Raw genomic sequence first — 17013 nt, forward strand, 5'->3', positions numbered from 1 at the left:
GTCAGCCAGTACTTGTTTCTGGGGATCTAGACTGAGTCTTCTATTTGATTGAGACTAGAATACATCTCTTTTCAGGTTCAAAAACTGCTCTGACTGTTTAGTGCACATTTGCCTTTTATGTGAAATAGCAGTATCCATTACTAGTTTCCTGAATCATCTGAAATTGTGGATGGTGACTGAAAGGGGGGGGACCTTACACTAATTAAAGAGTTGTTAATGTAATTTTATTCTTGATTAGTTGGTAGTTTGTAATCTTTCCTTGAACACATCATATTCGTGCCTTGGTGGAAACTTTTCCTTGTAATATTATCTTCATCATTTTTGTCTACTCCTTTCACTTACAATTTTCAAGACATTTTGTAGCCGTGTAATTGCTCTTGTCATGTCTCTGCCTTAGTTGTATATCAAGATTCATTTTTTTCCATGCTTCTTGGTTAATGTGACATTCAGGACTGTTTCCAGTTTTGATTTTTTTAATTGTGGATATAGAACTAAAAACAGGACATTGCTTCTAAAGTTACTCATAACATTAGAGTTTTAATGTACAGTAATTTAATCTGGGTTTTTCTTTGTGGGGACATGATTGGCCACTGCCTATAGAACAATTTTTTTTTAATGGACTAATTATATTAAGAGCATTGTGTAGATTGATCCATTTGACTATGAATGCATATTGAGTGATCAAAGTCTTTAATACAGTCTGCTATTGAGAATCAGCAGGGAAAGCTGTGTTAGTAACTTCAGAACTCTCTTGTATGGTTGACTGCAGAGTTCAAACAGTTCAGTTTCAGCTTCACTTCTAGGGCTTAACTTGCGTATACTGTGTGTAGTTTTCACAGTAAAAACTGGTTGTTTTCTGTGTTTGTTTTTAATTTGGAAAGGTCTGAACATGAGAGACATTCCCCAAACTGCCCATTTGTCAAGGGTGAGCACACTCAGAATGTACCTCTTTCAGTCACACTGGCAACAAGTCCAGCGCAATTTCCCTGCACAGATGGCACTGACAGAATAACCTGCTTTGGATCTGGAAGTTGCCCTCATTTTCTAGCTGCTGCAACAAAACGAGGAAAGATCTGCATATGGGATGTTTCCAAACTTATGAAGGTATGCAATATAAATAATTATTTTTTATCAGCTATTTACTGATCAGGCATATCCTGATTCAAAATCAAATACCTCTTCTGTTTTTTCTTGTTATTTCTCAGGTCCACTTAAAATTTGAAATCAATGCATATGATCCCGCTATTGTGCAGCAACTTATGTTATCAGGAGAACAGAGCTCAGGGGTTGACTCAAGGAGACCAACACTAGCATGGTTAGAAGATTCCTCTAGCTGCTCAGACATACCAAAATTAGAAGGAGACAGGTATGCCAATCTACCAAATGAGAAATATTAAATGCTTCTGTGTGAGTGGTAAATGTCATTTAGCAAAGTCATGCTTTGTGAAACATAAGATTGGTAATTTTGTTTTCATGGAAATAATATTTTTAGTCACTCTGTATTTTTGTACATAATTCAACACTTGAAACAGACTAATCTAAATTTCTATTTTCTAAGCCAGTTTCCTGCTGTTCCAGTTTTATACTCCACTAGCAAAGAGATTTCAGATCTCATTGCTGCTCTATGCTCATGTTTCAGAGGCAGTGTAAAAAGAGAAAGGAATATAAGATTTGCATCAGCCTTTCATTTTAGTTATGGATTATACATTTCAGATCTTGAAAGTAAAGGCTCCTCTTGGACTTCTGGAACATGCTTTTTTTCTGATTGCTTCTCCACAATTTGTGGTTATGTCATTCTGAAAATAAACTGTTTAGCTGTGCTAGGAATTTGTGCTTCCTTGCATTGCTTTAGTACACATATACAGACTCTAAAGAATTAGATAGTCCTGTTGTGAAGGTTTGGATAAGCTACAGGGTATGTCACTGCTTAGAAAGTGTGATGTGAGAAAAAAGTAGTATTTCACTTGTGCTTCATGCAGCCTAACCCAGTTACTGGGTACTCTTGTCTGGTGTTGCCAAAGCTCAATAGAGTGAATAACTGTTGGAAAATGTAGAACAAAAGTTGACTGGGAAGTGTTGCTAGTTTTCTGAAGGTTGCTTCTTAAACTTCAGCATTAAGAAGAAGGTAACAATACTGTTATATGCACAGGGATGTAAATCTTGGTTTTAAGCTTAGTGTGATGTCTACAGTAGTGCAGAGCAAATAGAAAGGTTGCTCTTCTGCTGACATGAGCAGCATCAGCAGCTGCCTGGACTCTTACTGTAGCTTTAGGGCTGGGAACTCCTTAATAGTTACAGAATTAAACCAATTTTAAGAGCTGGATAAAGGACAGTGCAATTATATGGCCTAGAACTAAGCATCTTCCATTTCATTTAACCTACGTGGAATTTATTCTCACTTCTCTGCTTAAGGGGAAGCTGGATCAGAATTAAAGTATTGAATTGTGTCTGCCATGTTGTGAAGTGAATGTTGATCAGGTTTGACCCCACAAAGATGTATTTCTTTGATATGAGGAATAAGCATCTGGTTTGCTGAAGTTTGAGGATTTGACTTGGTACTGTGAGTAGTTTTACCTGAAGCTGCAAAGGGATTACTGTCCTTCCTGTGTATAATGAGCCTGTAATAGGAAATAATTTCTTTTATTGGAAAAGTCAGGTGCGTTAATTATTTATGTATTCTTAGAACTACTCAGGGTCCTATTTCTCTTGAAAAGGTGTCTTGAACAGAGTCTGGTTTTATGACAAAAAGATTTCTCTGGCAGTATTTATAAAACCAACAACACTGTTCATCCCTTGTTTCAGTACTAGCTACAAAATCGCTTGTAGAACTGAAGACCAATCTGTCAGCTCTACTTTCCAGAGATGATTTTGAGGAATTTGAAGATGTTGATATTCATTTTCAGATGTCCTGATTGTATGGTTTTATTTTTCTTGGAAAGATTCCTGAGAACTGGTTTTCATTTTAATTCAATTTAGACCTGAATTGTAGGAAATACAATAGTAGAATCAGGCAAAAAGAAATCTGGTCTACTGATTCAGTAATGGAGGATAAAGTCTTTGTTGTTGGTGTCTGTGATGAACTCATCAATGGATGAACAATGCTGGCTGAAAAGAATGGCCAGCTATAGTACACATTGTGGTTTTTATGAATTTTTACTAATTTAATTAAAAATAAGCCTGCAGTTAGCATGTACATGGTGTCATTAGTGCATTATTTTTTTTCCAGTGATGATCTACTGGAGGATTCAGACAGTGAAGAGCATTCCAGATCAGAATCTGTTACAGGTAGGTTATATCTGACCTGTTATATATGTAATAGTTTAGAGGTGAAAGGGGAAATTCTTCTTCCAGACTTTAAAAAAACCCTGTCAAAACTGATATCATATTCACTGGATTAGAAAAAAGGAAAAGAATTTACCTTGGAAAAGAATTTTTCAATGGATTTACCATTGAAAGGAATGCCAGTATTTAAGTTTGTGTGATGGAGAGATGGCATGCAGGAGAAAAAAAACCCTGCACTTTGTTAGTTAATAAATGTCTTACTTGACAACAAGCATTGCTTGTCTTGCTGTCAATAAAGCACACAAACCAAGATAAAAGAACTTTCTTAGAACAGGAACAAATTACAGCTGTATGACACGCTTTAAATTCAGGGGATTGCCAAAAGAGTTCCTGTGTCTTGATTATTTCCCTAAGGGTTTGCACTTTGATAAGTATTTCTTCCTGAGTAAAGATTTTTTATGGAAGCAGAACAGTGCTATGCATGGTATTCTTGTGTTGTTTTCTTAGAGGTTCAGTCAGAAATTTTGAGGGAGGGAGGACTACATGTTTATTTTCTATAATGTGGTTTACATCTTTGAGTAAGGATCACCAAGTGGGGAAAAAAAGAGCATGAAATGTAGAAAAAGATGCTTTTTTTCCAACAAACTGTAATATATGCAGTATGATTCCTGTTGTGTTTTTTGAGCATGTGTATTATGTTAAACGTTTTTGTTTTAAAGGGCATACATCACAAAAAGAAACGATGGAAGTCAGCCTTGATATAACAGCTCTCAGTGTTCTTCAACAACCTGAAAAACTTCAGTGGGAAATTGTTGCAAATGTTCTGGAGGACACAGTTAAAGATCTGGAAGAACTTGGGGCAAATCCCTGTTTGGCCAACTGTAAGAGTGAAAAGATGAAGGAAAAACATCTAGAACAACACAACATTCCTTTTCCTTGTTTATTAGCTGGAGGTCTATTAACATACAAATCACCTGCTACCTCTCCCGTTAGCAGTAACTCTCAGAGATCACTGGATGGCTTAAGCAGGACTCGAGGTGAGAGTGTCTCTGAACAGGGATCAACTGACAATGAATCCTGCACTAATTCAGAACTGAATTCCCCTCTGGTAAGGAGGACTTTGCCTGTGTTGCTGCTGTACAGCATCAAGGAGTCTGATGAAAAAGCAGGAAAACTCTTTTCCCAGATGAACAATATTATGAGTAAAAGTATCCACGATGATGGTTTCACAGTTCCACAGATCATTGAAATGGAGCTGGACAGTCAGGAACAGTTGCTGTTACAGGACCCCCCTGTGACTTACATTCAGCAGTTTGCAGATGCTGCAGCCAACCTGACATCTCCGGACTCGGACAAGTGGAGCTCTATGGTTCCCAAGCCTGGGACTTTGGTTCAGTGCCTGCGTCTGCCCAAGTTTGCAGAGGAGGAGAACCTGTGTGTGGATTCAATCACACCTTGTGCAGATGGAGTTCATCTGTTAGTAGGACTGCGGACTTGTCCCGTTGAGTCTCTGAGTGCAATAAATCAAGTAGAGGCCTTGAATAATTTAAATAAATTAAACTCGGCACTATGTAATAGAAGGAAGGGGGAACTAGAATCAAGTCTTGCCGTAGTGAATGGCACGAGTATTGATGTAATCCAGCAGGAGACACCAGCAGATGTACCAACTCCTTTAATAATTCAGCCTGAACAGAGAAGTGTTAGTGGTGGATACCTAGTGCTTTATAAAATGAATTATGCCACTAGAATAGTTACTCTAGAGGAGGAACCAGTAAAAATCCAGCATATCAAAGACCCCCAAGACACAATTACCTCAATGATTTTACTCCCACCAGATATATTGGATAATCGAGAAGACGACTGTGAGGAGCCTGTAGAGGAAATACAATTATCTTCTAAAAATGGCAGTGGGAGAGAGAGAAGATCTGAGATCTCTACTCTTGGGCACCTGGTAATAACTACTCAGGGAGGATATGTAAAAATACTAGATCTTTCAAACTTTGAAATTCTGGCCAAAGTGGAGCCACCTAAAAAAGAGGGCACCGAAGAACCAGATATGTTTGTCTCTGTGATATACTGTTCGGGCACAGACAGATTATGTGCATGCACCAAAGGTAAAATTTTTCTTCAAATTTAAAAAAAAATGTTTATTTTACTGTATTTGGATTATGTTATATGAAATGTAAATTTCAAATTTCACTGAATGTACATAGTTTAATGGTCTAGGAAGCATGGACTCTAGTTAATTCCTCACCTTAAATGTCAGTTTTAATCTCTAGAATGGCAGTAGTTCTTGCATGTGTCTTAATTCTTGAAGATGCACAGGTTTTCTTAAGTCCAAAACAAATAAAAGTCATTCTTGTATGTACTTACTTCTATGATAGAGAAATCCTACTTTGGAAAATTTTTTTTGCCTGTAATTGATGATATTCAAGAGAGCAGAGAAGATAATGCTTTTATACCTTATCCCAGTGTATTTTCATTCAGGTACTTTGGTTCTCCTTCAGCTTTTTGCAGTTTGGATTGTACTTTCTTGAGTGTTAGAGCCAGACTATCCATGCAGGATTCTTTTTTTCCAAATGAACACAAGGCATTTTGGGGAAGTGGGCAGGTAGGAGGGGAGTGTAACTCAAGTCCAGGTAACGGCTATTTTGTAAAAGTCCCTAAGCCACCACACAGCTCCCTGTTTCCGTGTGCCACATTGGAGCACTGGAAACAGCTCTGGGTGTTATCCAGCTGAGTTCCTCCATGTCCCAGTGTTCTGGTTAGTTCATCCCCAGTTGATTGCAGCTGTGGAGGAAATGCTTAGGCTCTCAGAGGGGTTAAGCTGATAGGATGGTTCATAGATTTCAAATAAATTCCCACCAATATCACGTTGAGCTTCCTCTTTACTAGAAGAATTGAAATTGATACCTTTTTTCCTTTCATGACAGTGTTACACTAATTATAGAGTCCTCCTATGAGCAGTTGTTAATTCAGATTTACTTGTTATTTCCAACAGATAAAGTCAAGTGTATTGTAAACATCTCAGTTTTCTTAAAGGCTCCTTCAGTCACCTACAAAGATTTCTAGAAGTGGGCATTTCAGATTTGCTTTTTAAATACCAATGAAAAAACGTTGCAAGTTAGTAACTAGTATTTATGTTTGCAGATTCCCAAGGGTAACATACATATTTACTAAATTGTGTCTGCTTTTGAAGAAATAGCTATTAAACTGTTTCAGCTGTATTTAATAATGCACGCTTTTTCCTAATTAAAATGGAGCTCTAAATGAAAGGTTAATTGCCTTTGAAAACTGTTCTGTCATATCCATGTGTCCTGGTTTAAGGCAAATTTGGGAGAAAACCTCCAAAGGGGTTCTTCTAGAAAGCAAATTCAAGTGGTCCCTCCCCCAACTGGCTTGGGAAAATATTTCCTTGGAGAAAAGGGGAAAAAACTGTTTGTTTAACAGGTAAAGCATTCACCAGCACAAAAAATGAACAATATTAAACAAGAAAACTTCTTGCCAGTCTGAAGAGATGACCAACTCAGAAAATCCCCTTGGTGGGCTGTAGCTCAGCTCACTCAGTCTCTGATCAGTCCCTCCAGTGCTGGAAATGCTGTGGCCCAGGCTCAGGCTGGTGGGCCACAAGTGTGAGTTCCAGGTGCTCTCCTGGGTTTTCAGTCCAGAGCAGGTTTGAACAGTTCTAAGAAAAAGAAAAATCACAGTCCAGGGAACTTCTCTGGCCTCAGCTGGCTAAAAACTAACTAAAGACAAAGGAGAGCTCTCTCTTGCTGTCCATGCTGCAGACCACACAGCCAGGAGCAGGAATGTGGAGGAGAAAGTGCAGTTTCTGATAACAAACTCTGTGCTTCTTCTCTCCCCCCGTGTGCTCTCAGAACCAGTCTTAAAGGAGCAGAACTTATTTTTGGGCTAAACAGACAGAGATACAAGTATCATAAAGTCATTCCAGGACACCATGTCATAATGTTTTCACTTTATACTTAGCTGATCAAACTGCAATCTCATTGAAAAGACCTCCAAGCAGAATATTTTTTTCTACAGAATTTTATTACTATCATTTTCTTTCCTTTCATCAAAGGTATTTAGCCTTTCTTGTGTTTTAAGAGTCATGATAAAAGTTAAAGAGCTTATTGTGCGTGGTACTTTTCCATCCAATTCTTGTGTGTATGGAAATCATACTCTAGTAGCTTTTGCTATTACCAAAACCTCTTTGGGGCATGGAGTATTAAGATATACAGGTCTCTTGAGCTGGAACTCCTACTGCGTATAGGAGTATTTTGTCTCTGTCTAGACAACTACCGTCTCTGTTACTGACTGGAGAATACTTCCACCTTCCTTGTAATGGACAAGCACATCATTCTGCTTTTGCAGTAAATCCCTCTCAGTATTATAATACCCATCTAGTAATTCAACAATAGCTTTTTTGGATTTCTTCTGTTTGTGCTGCCCTTAAGATGACTGAGATTTTGGGGTACTTTGTCTTATGTAGCCCAGTATGCTATAGGCATCAAGTCAGCCTGCAAGGGTCCTCTTTTTGAATATAGTACTTTGTTTACTTTAAAAAAAAATCCACTGATTATTCTTATCTTTCATTTACATCCACTGTATCTTGTAGAGGGATAGAATATAAGAAAATAAAGATAGTGTAGAGAGTAATCTTACCCCTCAGGAGTTACAAGTGGGCCAGTTAGCAAAGATTAGGAACAAGCCTTACTTTAACAGGCCACAACTGTAACCAATGAGAAGAAGAGTGCTCTTCTTCTCTTATGAAAGAGTGGGTTGGCTATAGAGCAGGGAATTGGAGTCAGTTGGCTCCTTTGTGAAGGAGAAAGAGTCAGTGCTCTGAGAGCTGCCCACAAGAAACACCAAGAAGGTATGGAACCTCTGTGATAAGGAGACAACAGTATGGAACCCCTGTGATAAGATGACAACAATACCTCTATTTGGAACTTCCATTTTCTGCTCAACCATGGACTTCAGCGTTCATTATTTTCATGGCTTAAAGGTCTTAAGAGGCTTTCAATTTCTATTCCTTTTTTAGCGAATCAGTCATTGTTATGTTTTTCTCACTTTGGAGAAATTAAGTCCAGAGCCATCATAAATACTTAGGGGTCAATGTCCTTAAGAGGTCTAAATTTCAGGATATGATGCTAGGTATGTCTGAAGCCTCAGAGTCAAAGCATTTATGCCAAAATACGTTGCTTAATAAAGAATGACTGAACTGAAAGGTTTAAATATAAGGCATAAAAGGTATAAAATTCAGGAGCACTAGAAGAAAAAGCAAATCAAAAACCTAAACTATTAATCTAACTTTTTAAATCCTCTATCTTACTGTATGTTTGAATAGCTTAGTATATAAAATAAGCTTTGCATAATTTTCCTTGTCTTGAATAATAATTGTCCTTTAAACTTTTGCTTTAAATGGGTGGAATTTCCTGCTTAGCTAGGTGGCTGAAGATGGAGGATTTTGCTGTTAGTTTTTTTTTTCTTGAGTGCTCTTTTCTTAGGCTTCTTTGCAAACCACTTAGAGGTGTTTGCTCCTCTAGGTTTACTGCCACAAGTGGGATGATGCCTGCAGTCTGATGGCATTAGAGAGATACCCTGAAAGTAGAATAACTGTATTCACTGATGTGTGCAACATTATTCTACAGAGGAGCTTGTAGTGCAAAGACATAAATGAAAATTTTAAGTGAAAGTTTTGGAGCATACATGCATTGGAAGTGCTTGGATGATGTTGCAAAATACTCAGGCATGAGCAGTGTGTTCTTTCCTGTTTACTTGTTTGGGACGTCAGAGTAGGCAAAGAGGTACTTTAATGTCAGAAAGTTCTGAGTGCAGAATAGCATTTTCTTCTGTTTCTCCTGCTTGTGGATGTATTATTTTCATTAGTAGATTATATAAATTTTTTTCATAGCTGCCTCTAAGATATGACTGACAAAGGACCCACTGTGTGAATGGGTGCTTCAGATCTGGAGTGGTTTTATGGAAAGACGTTTTAGACCTGCATTTGACGTCATCCATCTTTGTGAGTCACACTTGAGGATGTTACCTCTTGGTCTCAGCTTCAGGTACTTACCTGTCTCTGCAAGGATTACCTGAGCTTGACCTCTGGGGGAAAGTGTGCAAGTATACTCTTGGTTCCAGTTCCATTAAGCAAACATAGTGAACTTTAATCTCTTTGAATTTTGCTTTCTTCTCTTCCCCTTGGCCAAGGTAGACTATATTTAATATCAGACTGTATTTAATATCCCTCTTAACAGTGTTTTGTCTGCTCTCATATGAGGATTCAGATGTTTTCGCTTGTGTCATTAATAAGAGGCTAAACTCTGCTTTTATGACGTTCAAAATACTAAGTAAGAAAATAAGTAATTTCTTTATTCTAAAACAAGGCAGCAGGTACTGGTTTTAAATAGAGATACTGCTGTAGGGTAGTATTTTGATATTCAAAGTTTATTATCTAATGTTTAAGAGGTCTAGATATAGTTTCTTACTGCTGGATGGTGCTCAGGTGAAATTTTGCATCTGTTACATTATAACATTTTAAAGGTGCTACAATATAACAAGAGTTTTTAGTCCCTCCCTTTCATTGGAAAAAGTATTTTTGGGGCTGGATTTTGGTATGTCCAGAGTTGCCGATGCTGATATTTCTTACCAGCAGAAAGAGATAAGCCTGGCAGAACTGGATGGCACATTTGGATACATTTGAGAATTGATTCCCCCAAGTCTCATGCCTTTCATTTATAGCGGCTTTCTTGCTCTTGAGTTGTAAATATGTAGTAATTGCACTTTGTAGTTTTTTCTAATTTAGTTTGGATATCTTGTGTCTCCCTTTGCCTGCCCTGTGTACTGTGTATTTGAAGTTCAGGGATCAATTCAGTATTTTCAGTTTTTTACCTTTCTTGGTAATGGAGTCTAATAAGATTTGAGAGAGGCCAAGTTTTTTTCCACTTCAGAGTTAGTATTGGAAGTGATGCTGAGAGCTCATCTTCAAGTCAAGGTCAATTATACTTACCCATTCAGAAAGACAGTATTGATCACAATTCTCAAACATCTTCAAGACAGAGGTTTAACAGTCTGCTCATGAAATTTCTCCTGCTCATGCTGTCCTTGATGATGATTTTTTTCACTAGTATTTAGCCTCTATCATCTTTGTCACTGGAGTCGTATCTGTTGTACCATTCATTATGAATATGGCAGAGAGATTTCTTAAAAAAAGGAGGGAAAGACAGAGTTTATTTAGGTGCCGTCCTTCTCCAACCATTTTTTTCTCAAGCTGGCTATCTCCAATCCTTTCAAACTTACAGAAGAAGAAAAAAACAAAGCAGCCTTTACTTTCACCTCTCTAAAGATCTGATCAAGTCAGTCCACAAGTTTCTTGATGAGATATGCAAAAAAAACCAGACCAGTAATCCTACAGGTGAATTCCTCAAGCAGCTCTGGAGTTTGTACGCACCATATGTATGTATACATAGTGGAATGTTTGCACTTTTGAGCAGGAAATTGAATGAGGATTATTATCTGATTCACAAGAACCTCTCTTACAGAACTCTTTTTCATCCTGTAAGAGGGCTTTTAATTATTTCTTTCTAGGCATGGTGACTTTTGCTTATCCCTATTCAAATGCATTTTATCTTTTCAAAGTCAAGGCAGAATTTTATAGCTAAGCTCTCCTAGACTAGTTTAAAATGAAGTGTCTCCAAGTGAGGTTTTGGCATAGCTTTCTTGATGATATTTTTCAGGTGTTCTGAACTTGCACATTTAAAGCTAACCAATGACAGGAGAAGAGGTGGAGTATAAATTGATTAGTGCATAGTTGCCTGTGCTATGGCTTTGTTTTCTAATTCCTTTTAATCAATTGTATATTGTTCAGCTCTGTCATCGTGTTGTGATTTGCTGATAACAATGGTGTCACTCTTCCCAAACTGCTTCTAGAGTGCAGGAACATCTCACCAAATTGGCTTTGACTGCAGTGGCCTTAGTCTCTGACATGCTCTCTAGCTTGTTCCAGTGCTGCTTTCCTGGAGCCAGGAACTGTTTTGCCTGAAGGAAGCCTGTGATTTATTTGAATAAATCCATGATTTTTGTGTTCTGTTTGTATTGCTACCAGGTTCTTGAATCCATGCAAATTGCAGGTTTTAAATACAGTTCAGAATTAAATTAGCAATGTTTTGATTGTGTTACCTAGATTTTGAAGGAAGTATAATGATGCTAGTTTCCAGTTTGTCTCTTTTGTGATAACTGAGTAAGTCAGTGTCAGCTTTCATTTCTTCTTGGTAGTACAACAGAAATATTTATTGCTTCTGTCAAAGTGATGCAAGCAGGGGAACCTTCAGATAAACTGCTACTTAAGATGTTTGCTCCCTGGCTAGAATTAGAAAGCACTGGACAAGTCACTCTTTGAGCCTAGTGCTGCAAGCAATAGTAGTAACACAAAAAAAAAAAAAGGAAAAAAAGAAAAAGGCATTGACTTCTGTGCAGATTTTTTCACTGGCACTTGACTATTGGAACTACAGTATCATTGAAACAAATAATGAAGCATGCATCATCAGAAAGTCATTTTTGGATGTTCTGTGAGAGGAAATGCCTCCTTTGTGATACAGAGGCACAGCCAGCTACAGCATTTTGGAAGAGTGTGCATAAGCAGAGGCTAATACTGTACAGCTTAAGTTCATGGTAGACTTCTTTACAGAAGCTTTTAAAAATGAATAAGAGGAAGTGAGGTATCTCAAGTTTAGCACAGACTTTTTCTTGGAAAAGTGTTGGAATCTTTCAGGAATGCAGGGATTATGACTATTTTCTTGTATGGAAAAAATGATAAGGACTTTTTGCTGCTGAGCAGTAAACAGTGATATACAAACTAAGGTTTGACCTACTACCAAATGAAGCTGTCAATGTCTGTGTTTTCTAATGTGTCTCAAATTCTCTTTGAAGTTTGAGGAAAATTGCTTATTTATGATCTGTTTAATTTCAAGGAAACTCACAAGTGTTACTTGCTAGAACTATTTTTCCCCCCTCCACTCCCGAGGTCTGCTTGGGATGTACTTACTGTTCTGCACCAAGGATCTGTGGTTTGAGACTGAGAGAGGAGAGGTACAGGCTTCTTAGTGGATTTCAGTTAGAAAAGACCCACCAAGAAATGGCTTAATGGATAGCTGTTTTGAGAAAATAGAATGAAAAGATAAATAAATATAATGAGAAAATCTCCCATCTCTTCAGATCCCAGAAATACTACTTTTGTACATTAACTAGACCTGGGGTATGTTTTCCCACAGCACAATGCGCTGATCCTGTCCATAGAGTTGTTCTGACCATTTTGGTCATTTGAGCGATTTGTTTTTCTATCTTCATAAAAGACTGAGTTATAAAGCTATTTTTTGTCAGGTCTCTCTTAGTGAGATCTCAAAAATTCCCAAAACTGTGTGAGTTCCCTCTGTGCCTCACACTCTCCCTGTGCCTCTCTATCACTCTGTTTCACTCCCCTCACGGTACAGGACCTATACCTGCTTTTATCTTAGGGTTTTATTACATTTTTATTCTCAGGTGTTTTTGTTTCAGATTACCTGGATATTTTGTATAACAGGGTTTGTCATAATGTTAGATGCTGAAAGTCAGATAATTTTTCAGAAAAAATCACATTAAGGCCTGTGCTTGGATTTGCCTCTTGATTTGAATCCTACTAATTTGACTCCTTGTAACTTCTGTAACTGCTAACAGCTCTTCTCACCCTCCCTCCCCCAGCATTATGTAAAGTTAAACATTCTTTCTCAGTGACTTAGAGCACAAATTGAAGGAGGAGCGTGGAGCAGCTGAGGGAGCTGGGGTTGATTAGTCTGGAAAAAAGGAGGCTCAGGGATGACCTTGTGGTTCTGGACAAATACTCAAGAGAACATTGTAGTGAGGTGTGGGTTGGCCTCTTCTCCAAAATAACAAGTGACAGGATGAGAGGAAATGGCCTCAAGCTGCTCAAGGGGAGATTTGATATTAGGAAGAGTGTTTACATAGAAAGGGTTGCCAAATATTGGAACAGATTGCTCAGGGCAGTGGTGGAGTCTCTCTCCCTGGAGGTATTTAAAAGATGTGCAGATGGGGCTTTTAGAGACATGGTTTAGTGGTGGACTTGCAGTTAATGGTTGGACCTGAGGATCTTAGCACTCTTTGGTTCTATGACTTCTCTGTAAATGACAGAATTGATCTATGTCTATCTCTAGTGGTGAATAATGGGCTACCTCCTTGAATGATTTAAAACTTCTATCAATACATGGTGTCCAGTGAAAATTTTGGACTTTGCTCTTTTGTCTGTTGACTTGATCAGTGTTTTAATTCTAGGTTTGATGAAATAATGTGGAGAGCTCCTTAGTTAGGAGAATTCAGAGAAATTAGTTTAATTTTCAGATGTTGAATTTTAAAAGGAAGTTTGGGCACTCTGTACAGATGAGATAGTGTAGGCCTTCACTTGACATGGTAGAATATTTTCTGTTATAAGCATAATTTGGATTGTGGAAAGTGTCATAATGTTAGGATTTTTGGTTTCTATTGAGGTATCCTTTGTTAATTGCCTTTTAAAACCCATCCTCCCATGCTGTTTTTACCTTTGATGCCATTTGCAACTGCAGTATTTCTGTAGTTCTGTTTTGTATTTGCCCTGAAAAAAAATTAGTAATACTAAAGCAAAATAAGTATTCCTCTACAGTTTCACTGTTTTTAGGTCCTGCATAAATACTGTCATAATTACGTAGCAGTTTTAAGTGCAAACCTGTCTTGTGAGTTGAATTTAGCTGTATGCCTGTCCAAACTTTCTTCTTTTGTTGTCTGTGACAATTTTAGGTGGAGAACTTCATTTCCTTCAGATTGGAGGGACCTGTGATGACATCGATGAAGCTGATATACTTGTAGATGGATCCCTCACCAAAAGTGTAGACCAGTCATCAGAAGGCACCAAGCCCTTATCCAACCCTTCTAGTCCAGGCATTACAGGTAAATTGCACGTGTGCATATGGATCAAATTACTTTTGTCATTTTTGAAAGCTGCATCTGAACATGACTTGCAATTATTTAATAGCATACTGCTTGATAATTATTTTGCTCACCAAATTTAGAGTTCTGTAGTTGCTGTATGTCTGTCACTACAGCAGTTCCTGATTTTTAAAAAAAACAAAACACTGACTTTTTCCAGTCTCTTAAGTGTGATTCTGAGTGTGGCAGACTGTATTTGTGTGACCCTGATTTTATTCCTCAAGAGTCAGCTGAAAGAAGGAAGAGATGCTTTTTGTTTTAAGTTTATTTGTAAGCAGCATTACAACATTTGCTTTGGGGTCTGAATTTCACCTGTTCCTCCTCTTTTTCACCAAAGAGGCCATTCCTAAAGTTTGAAGATCACTAGAAAATAGAATGTTGTACATATGTGAGGGGGTAAAGTTTATGGCTTTCTTCTGCACCCTTCTTTTGCTAATGGCAAATAAAGCAAAAAAGAATACAGATGTCAAAGATGTTCTTCAATGGATGCATTCCCTATATAGTAGCTATAGTAGCTTATCAGCAGAGATAAGTGAATTCCAAGCAAATGGTAACTCACTATCCTGATGAGTCAAATAGATGATTATTACTGTTTAAATTCTACCAGTACTATAAAATGATTTTTTTTCCTTTTTTGTTATCTTGTTCCCATCCAGCCTTCAGAATAGCCTTGATTATGACTTATTGGAATAAGAAATTGATTTATATATGTATAGACTTCAAAGTAGCTGTATCTTTAGGTTGTCCACAAGCTGCAGGTCCTCCTTTAAGTAGTCATATAATTTAGACATTGTAGTATTGCTTGATTTTGTTCTGTAATGGTTTCCAAAGAGTTATTAGGTACACAGGAATGATCAGATGAACTGAGAACTGTTTTGCTGTGGCGTCAAACGGCGTCACTAAAAGCTCTGAGAAGCTTAATAGTCGTAAGAAGCCAGTGCTGAAATGAGGGCTCTGGGTGGGAGTTGTTGAAACCAAACGGCTGCAGAACTCTTGAGGATACTGAAGTCAATAATACAGGACTCTTAGCATATATGAGAATGATTGATTGTTAGGGCTGTGTAAACCTCTTCAGTACTCAGGTTGTCAGTACTTGTATGGATCATGATCAGCATTTGATTTATCATATCAGTGTTGCTTCTCTTTTGGTGTTACGTACTAAAAAATAGAAAAAGTGTTTTCTTCCACTTCTGTCTTAGCATGTTTTTCAGACAGAGACACAGCTCAAGAGAAAGGCTTCTGTTTGGGGAAATGAAGTCCTGCAACAAGCAGAAGCTTCTACTCATACATTGTTCCTTTATTTTGTGGTCTTTGTGCATTTATTTTTCTCCATTGTTTATATTCTAGAATGTGTTTCTTGCATTTTATTTTCTAGCCTGAATTTGCAACTTAGATGCATATTAAATGTTACTGTTTTAAGAGAAAATAAGTTAATCTTATAGGAATCTTAGATTAGTGTTTCCTTTAAAGGAATAGAGGATTTTTTTGAGGTGAAGTAATCTAAAGTAATGCCTTTTTTCAAAGTGAGTTAAAAAAGAATATTCATCTTTTTGACCAGTTTAAAGCCTGTTTTCAAGTTTAGTGTTAGAACTTTGTCTTGTTATAACACTTGGTTAGAATATAATAAAAGTCTTGTAATTTTTAAAAGAAGCCAAGTATACTTGACCAAAGTGGAAAGTTAAGTCCTTAATTTTTCAGTTTTGGACATTGATGTACGTGTATGTGCTTGCTGTGAATACTCTGAGTTTGGATTTGTTTCTGTTGGAGGAGAAAGGAGAATGAAGCAGAACAATCCAGTCTGTTCAAAGATAGGCTTGTTGTACAGTTTGAGCAATGATCTCACTTCTCATTGCAGTGTCATCCAGCTAATGAGGTTCACATTTGGCAGTTAAGAAAGTGAAGGTCTTTGCTGTATTACTGAAATTCAATTTCTAAAGCATTTCTAATTTTTTTGGCATTTTCCTGCCCCTGAAATTGAAAAGTAGAAATTATTATAGTTGCAATGAGAGTGAATTTATTAACTGTCCAAGTGTCTCACCTCCAAGTCAACCTGGATTGAATTTCAAGATGCTCTCTAGATTCAGGCTTTGCAGCGAGGATGGTGTTTGTGTATTATTATCTCCTCACCCTGAGTGGTGACAGCTGTAGTCAGGTGGCAAACTTTGTCCTTTTGAAAACCATGATTTCTTTACAAGTAAAAGATTTTCCTTCAAAATCCTTTTTTTAGGAGAAAATGCTCAAAATACTAGAAAATATACATTGTGCATGTCTTTCCCCCAAGTTTGGTTGGTGGGAGTTTGTTGGTTGGTTGGGTTTTGTTTGGGGTTTTCTTGTTTTGGTTTTGGGTTTTTTTTTGGTCTGTTTTTGGTTTGGTTTGGGGTTTTTGTGTTGGTTGGGAGTTTTGTATGCTGAGGAAATCAGATTATCTGATTATCAATTTTTGGTTTCTGTTGTAGTTCCTTTAGGTGTTTGACTTCCTGGGATATTTTTGTTTTCAATACTTCAATTTATACCCTTGTTTTCTTGGTATAAGGGCCTAAATGTAAAGACAAGATGACAAAATAATTATCAAGGCCCAGTGTCTTTTAAGTGCTTAACATAAATCATGTTTGTTTTTCACTTACCCCTCTTTTAAGGTGAATTGAGAGTACCTATTAAAACTACAATGTTCTAGGAGTCCACCATAAAACAAGTCAATATTGATAATCAGAGGAC

The 17013-nt window shown here is 37.4% G+C and overlaps 1 protein-coding gene across 1 annotated transcript in view; it reads left to right on the plus strand.

The window, feature by feature from the left end:
• BIRC6 (baculoviral IAP repeat containing 6) overlaps positions 1-17013 on the plus strand; it is a 177975-nt gene that overhangs the window by 21826 nt on the left and 139136 nt on the right. Inside the window, exons 7-11 of the mRNA XM_059467370.1 lie at positions 882-1104; positions 1206-1366; positions 3227-3285; positions 4002-5396; positions 14110-14259. Of these exons, the coding sequence (XP_059323353.1) occupies positions 882-1104; positions 1206-1366; positions 3227-3285; positions 4002-5396; positions 14110-14259 (1988 nt within the window). The remainder of the gene's footprint in view (positions 1-881; positions 1105-1205; positions 1367-3226; positions 3286-4001; positions 5397-14109; positions 14260-17013) is intronic.

Source organism: Ammospiza nelsoni, chromosome 3, assembly GCF_027579445.1.
Source record: "Ammospiza nelsoni isolate bAmmNel1 chromosome 3, bAmmNel1.pri, whole genome shotgun sequence".
Classification (NCBI taxonomy): domain Eukaryota; kingdom Metazoa; phylum Chordata; class Aves; order Passeriformes; family Passerellidae; genus Ammospiza; species Ammospiza nelsoni.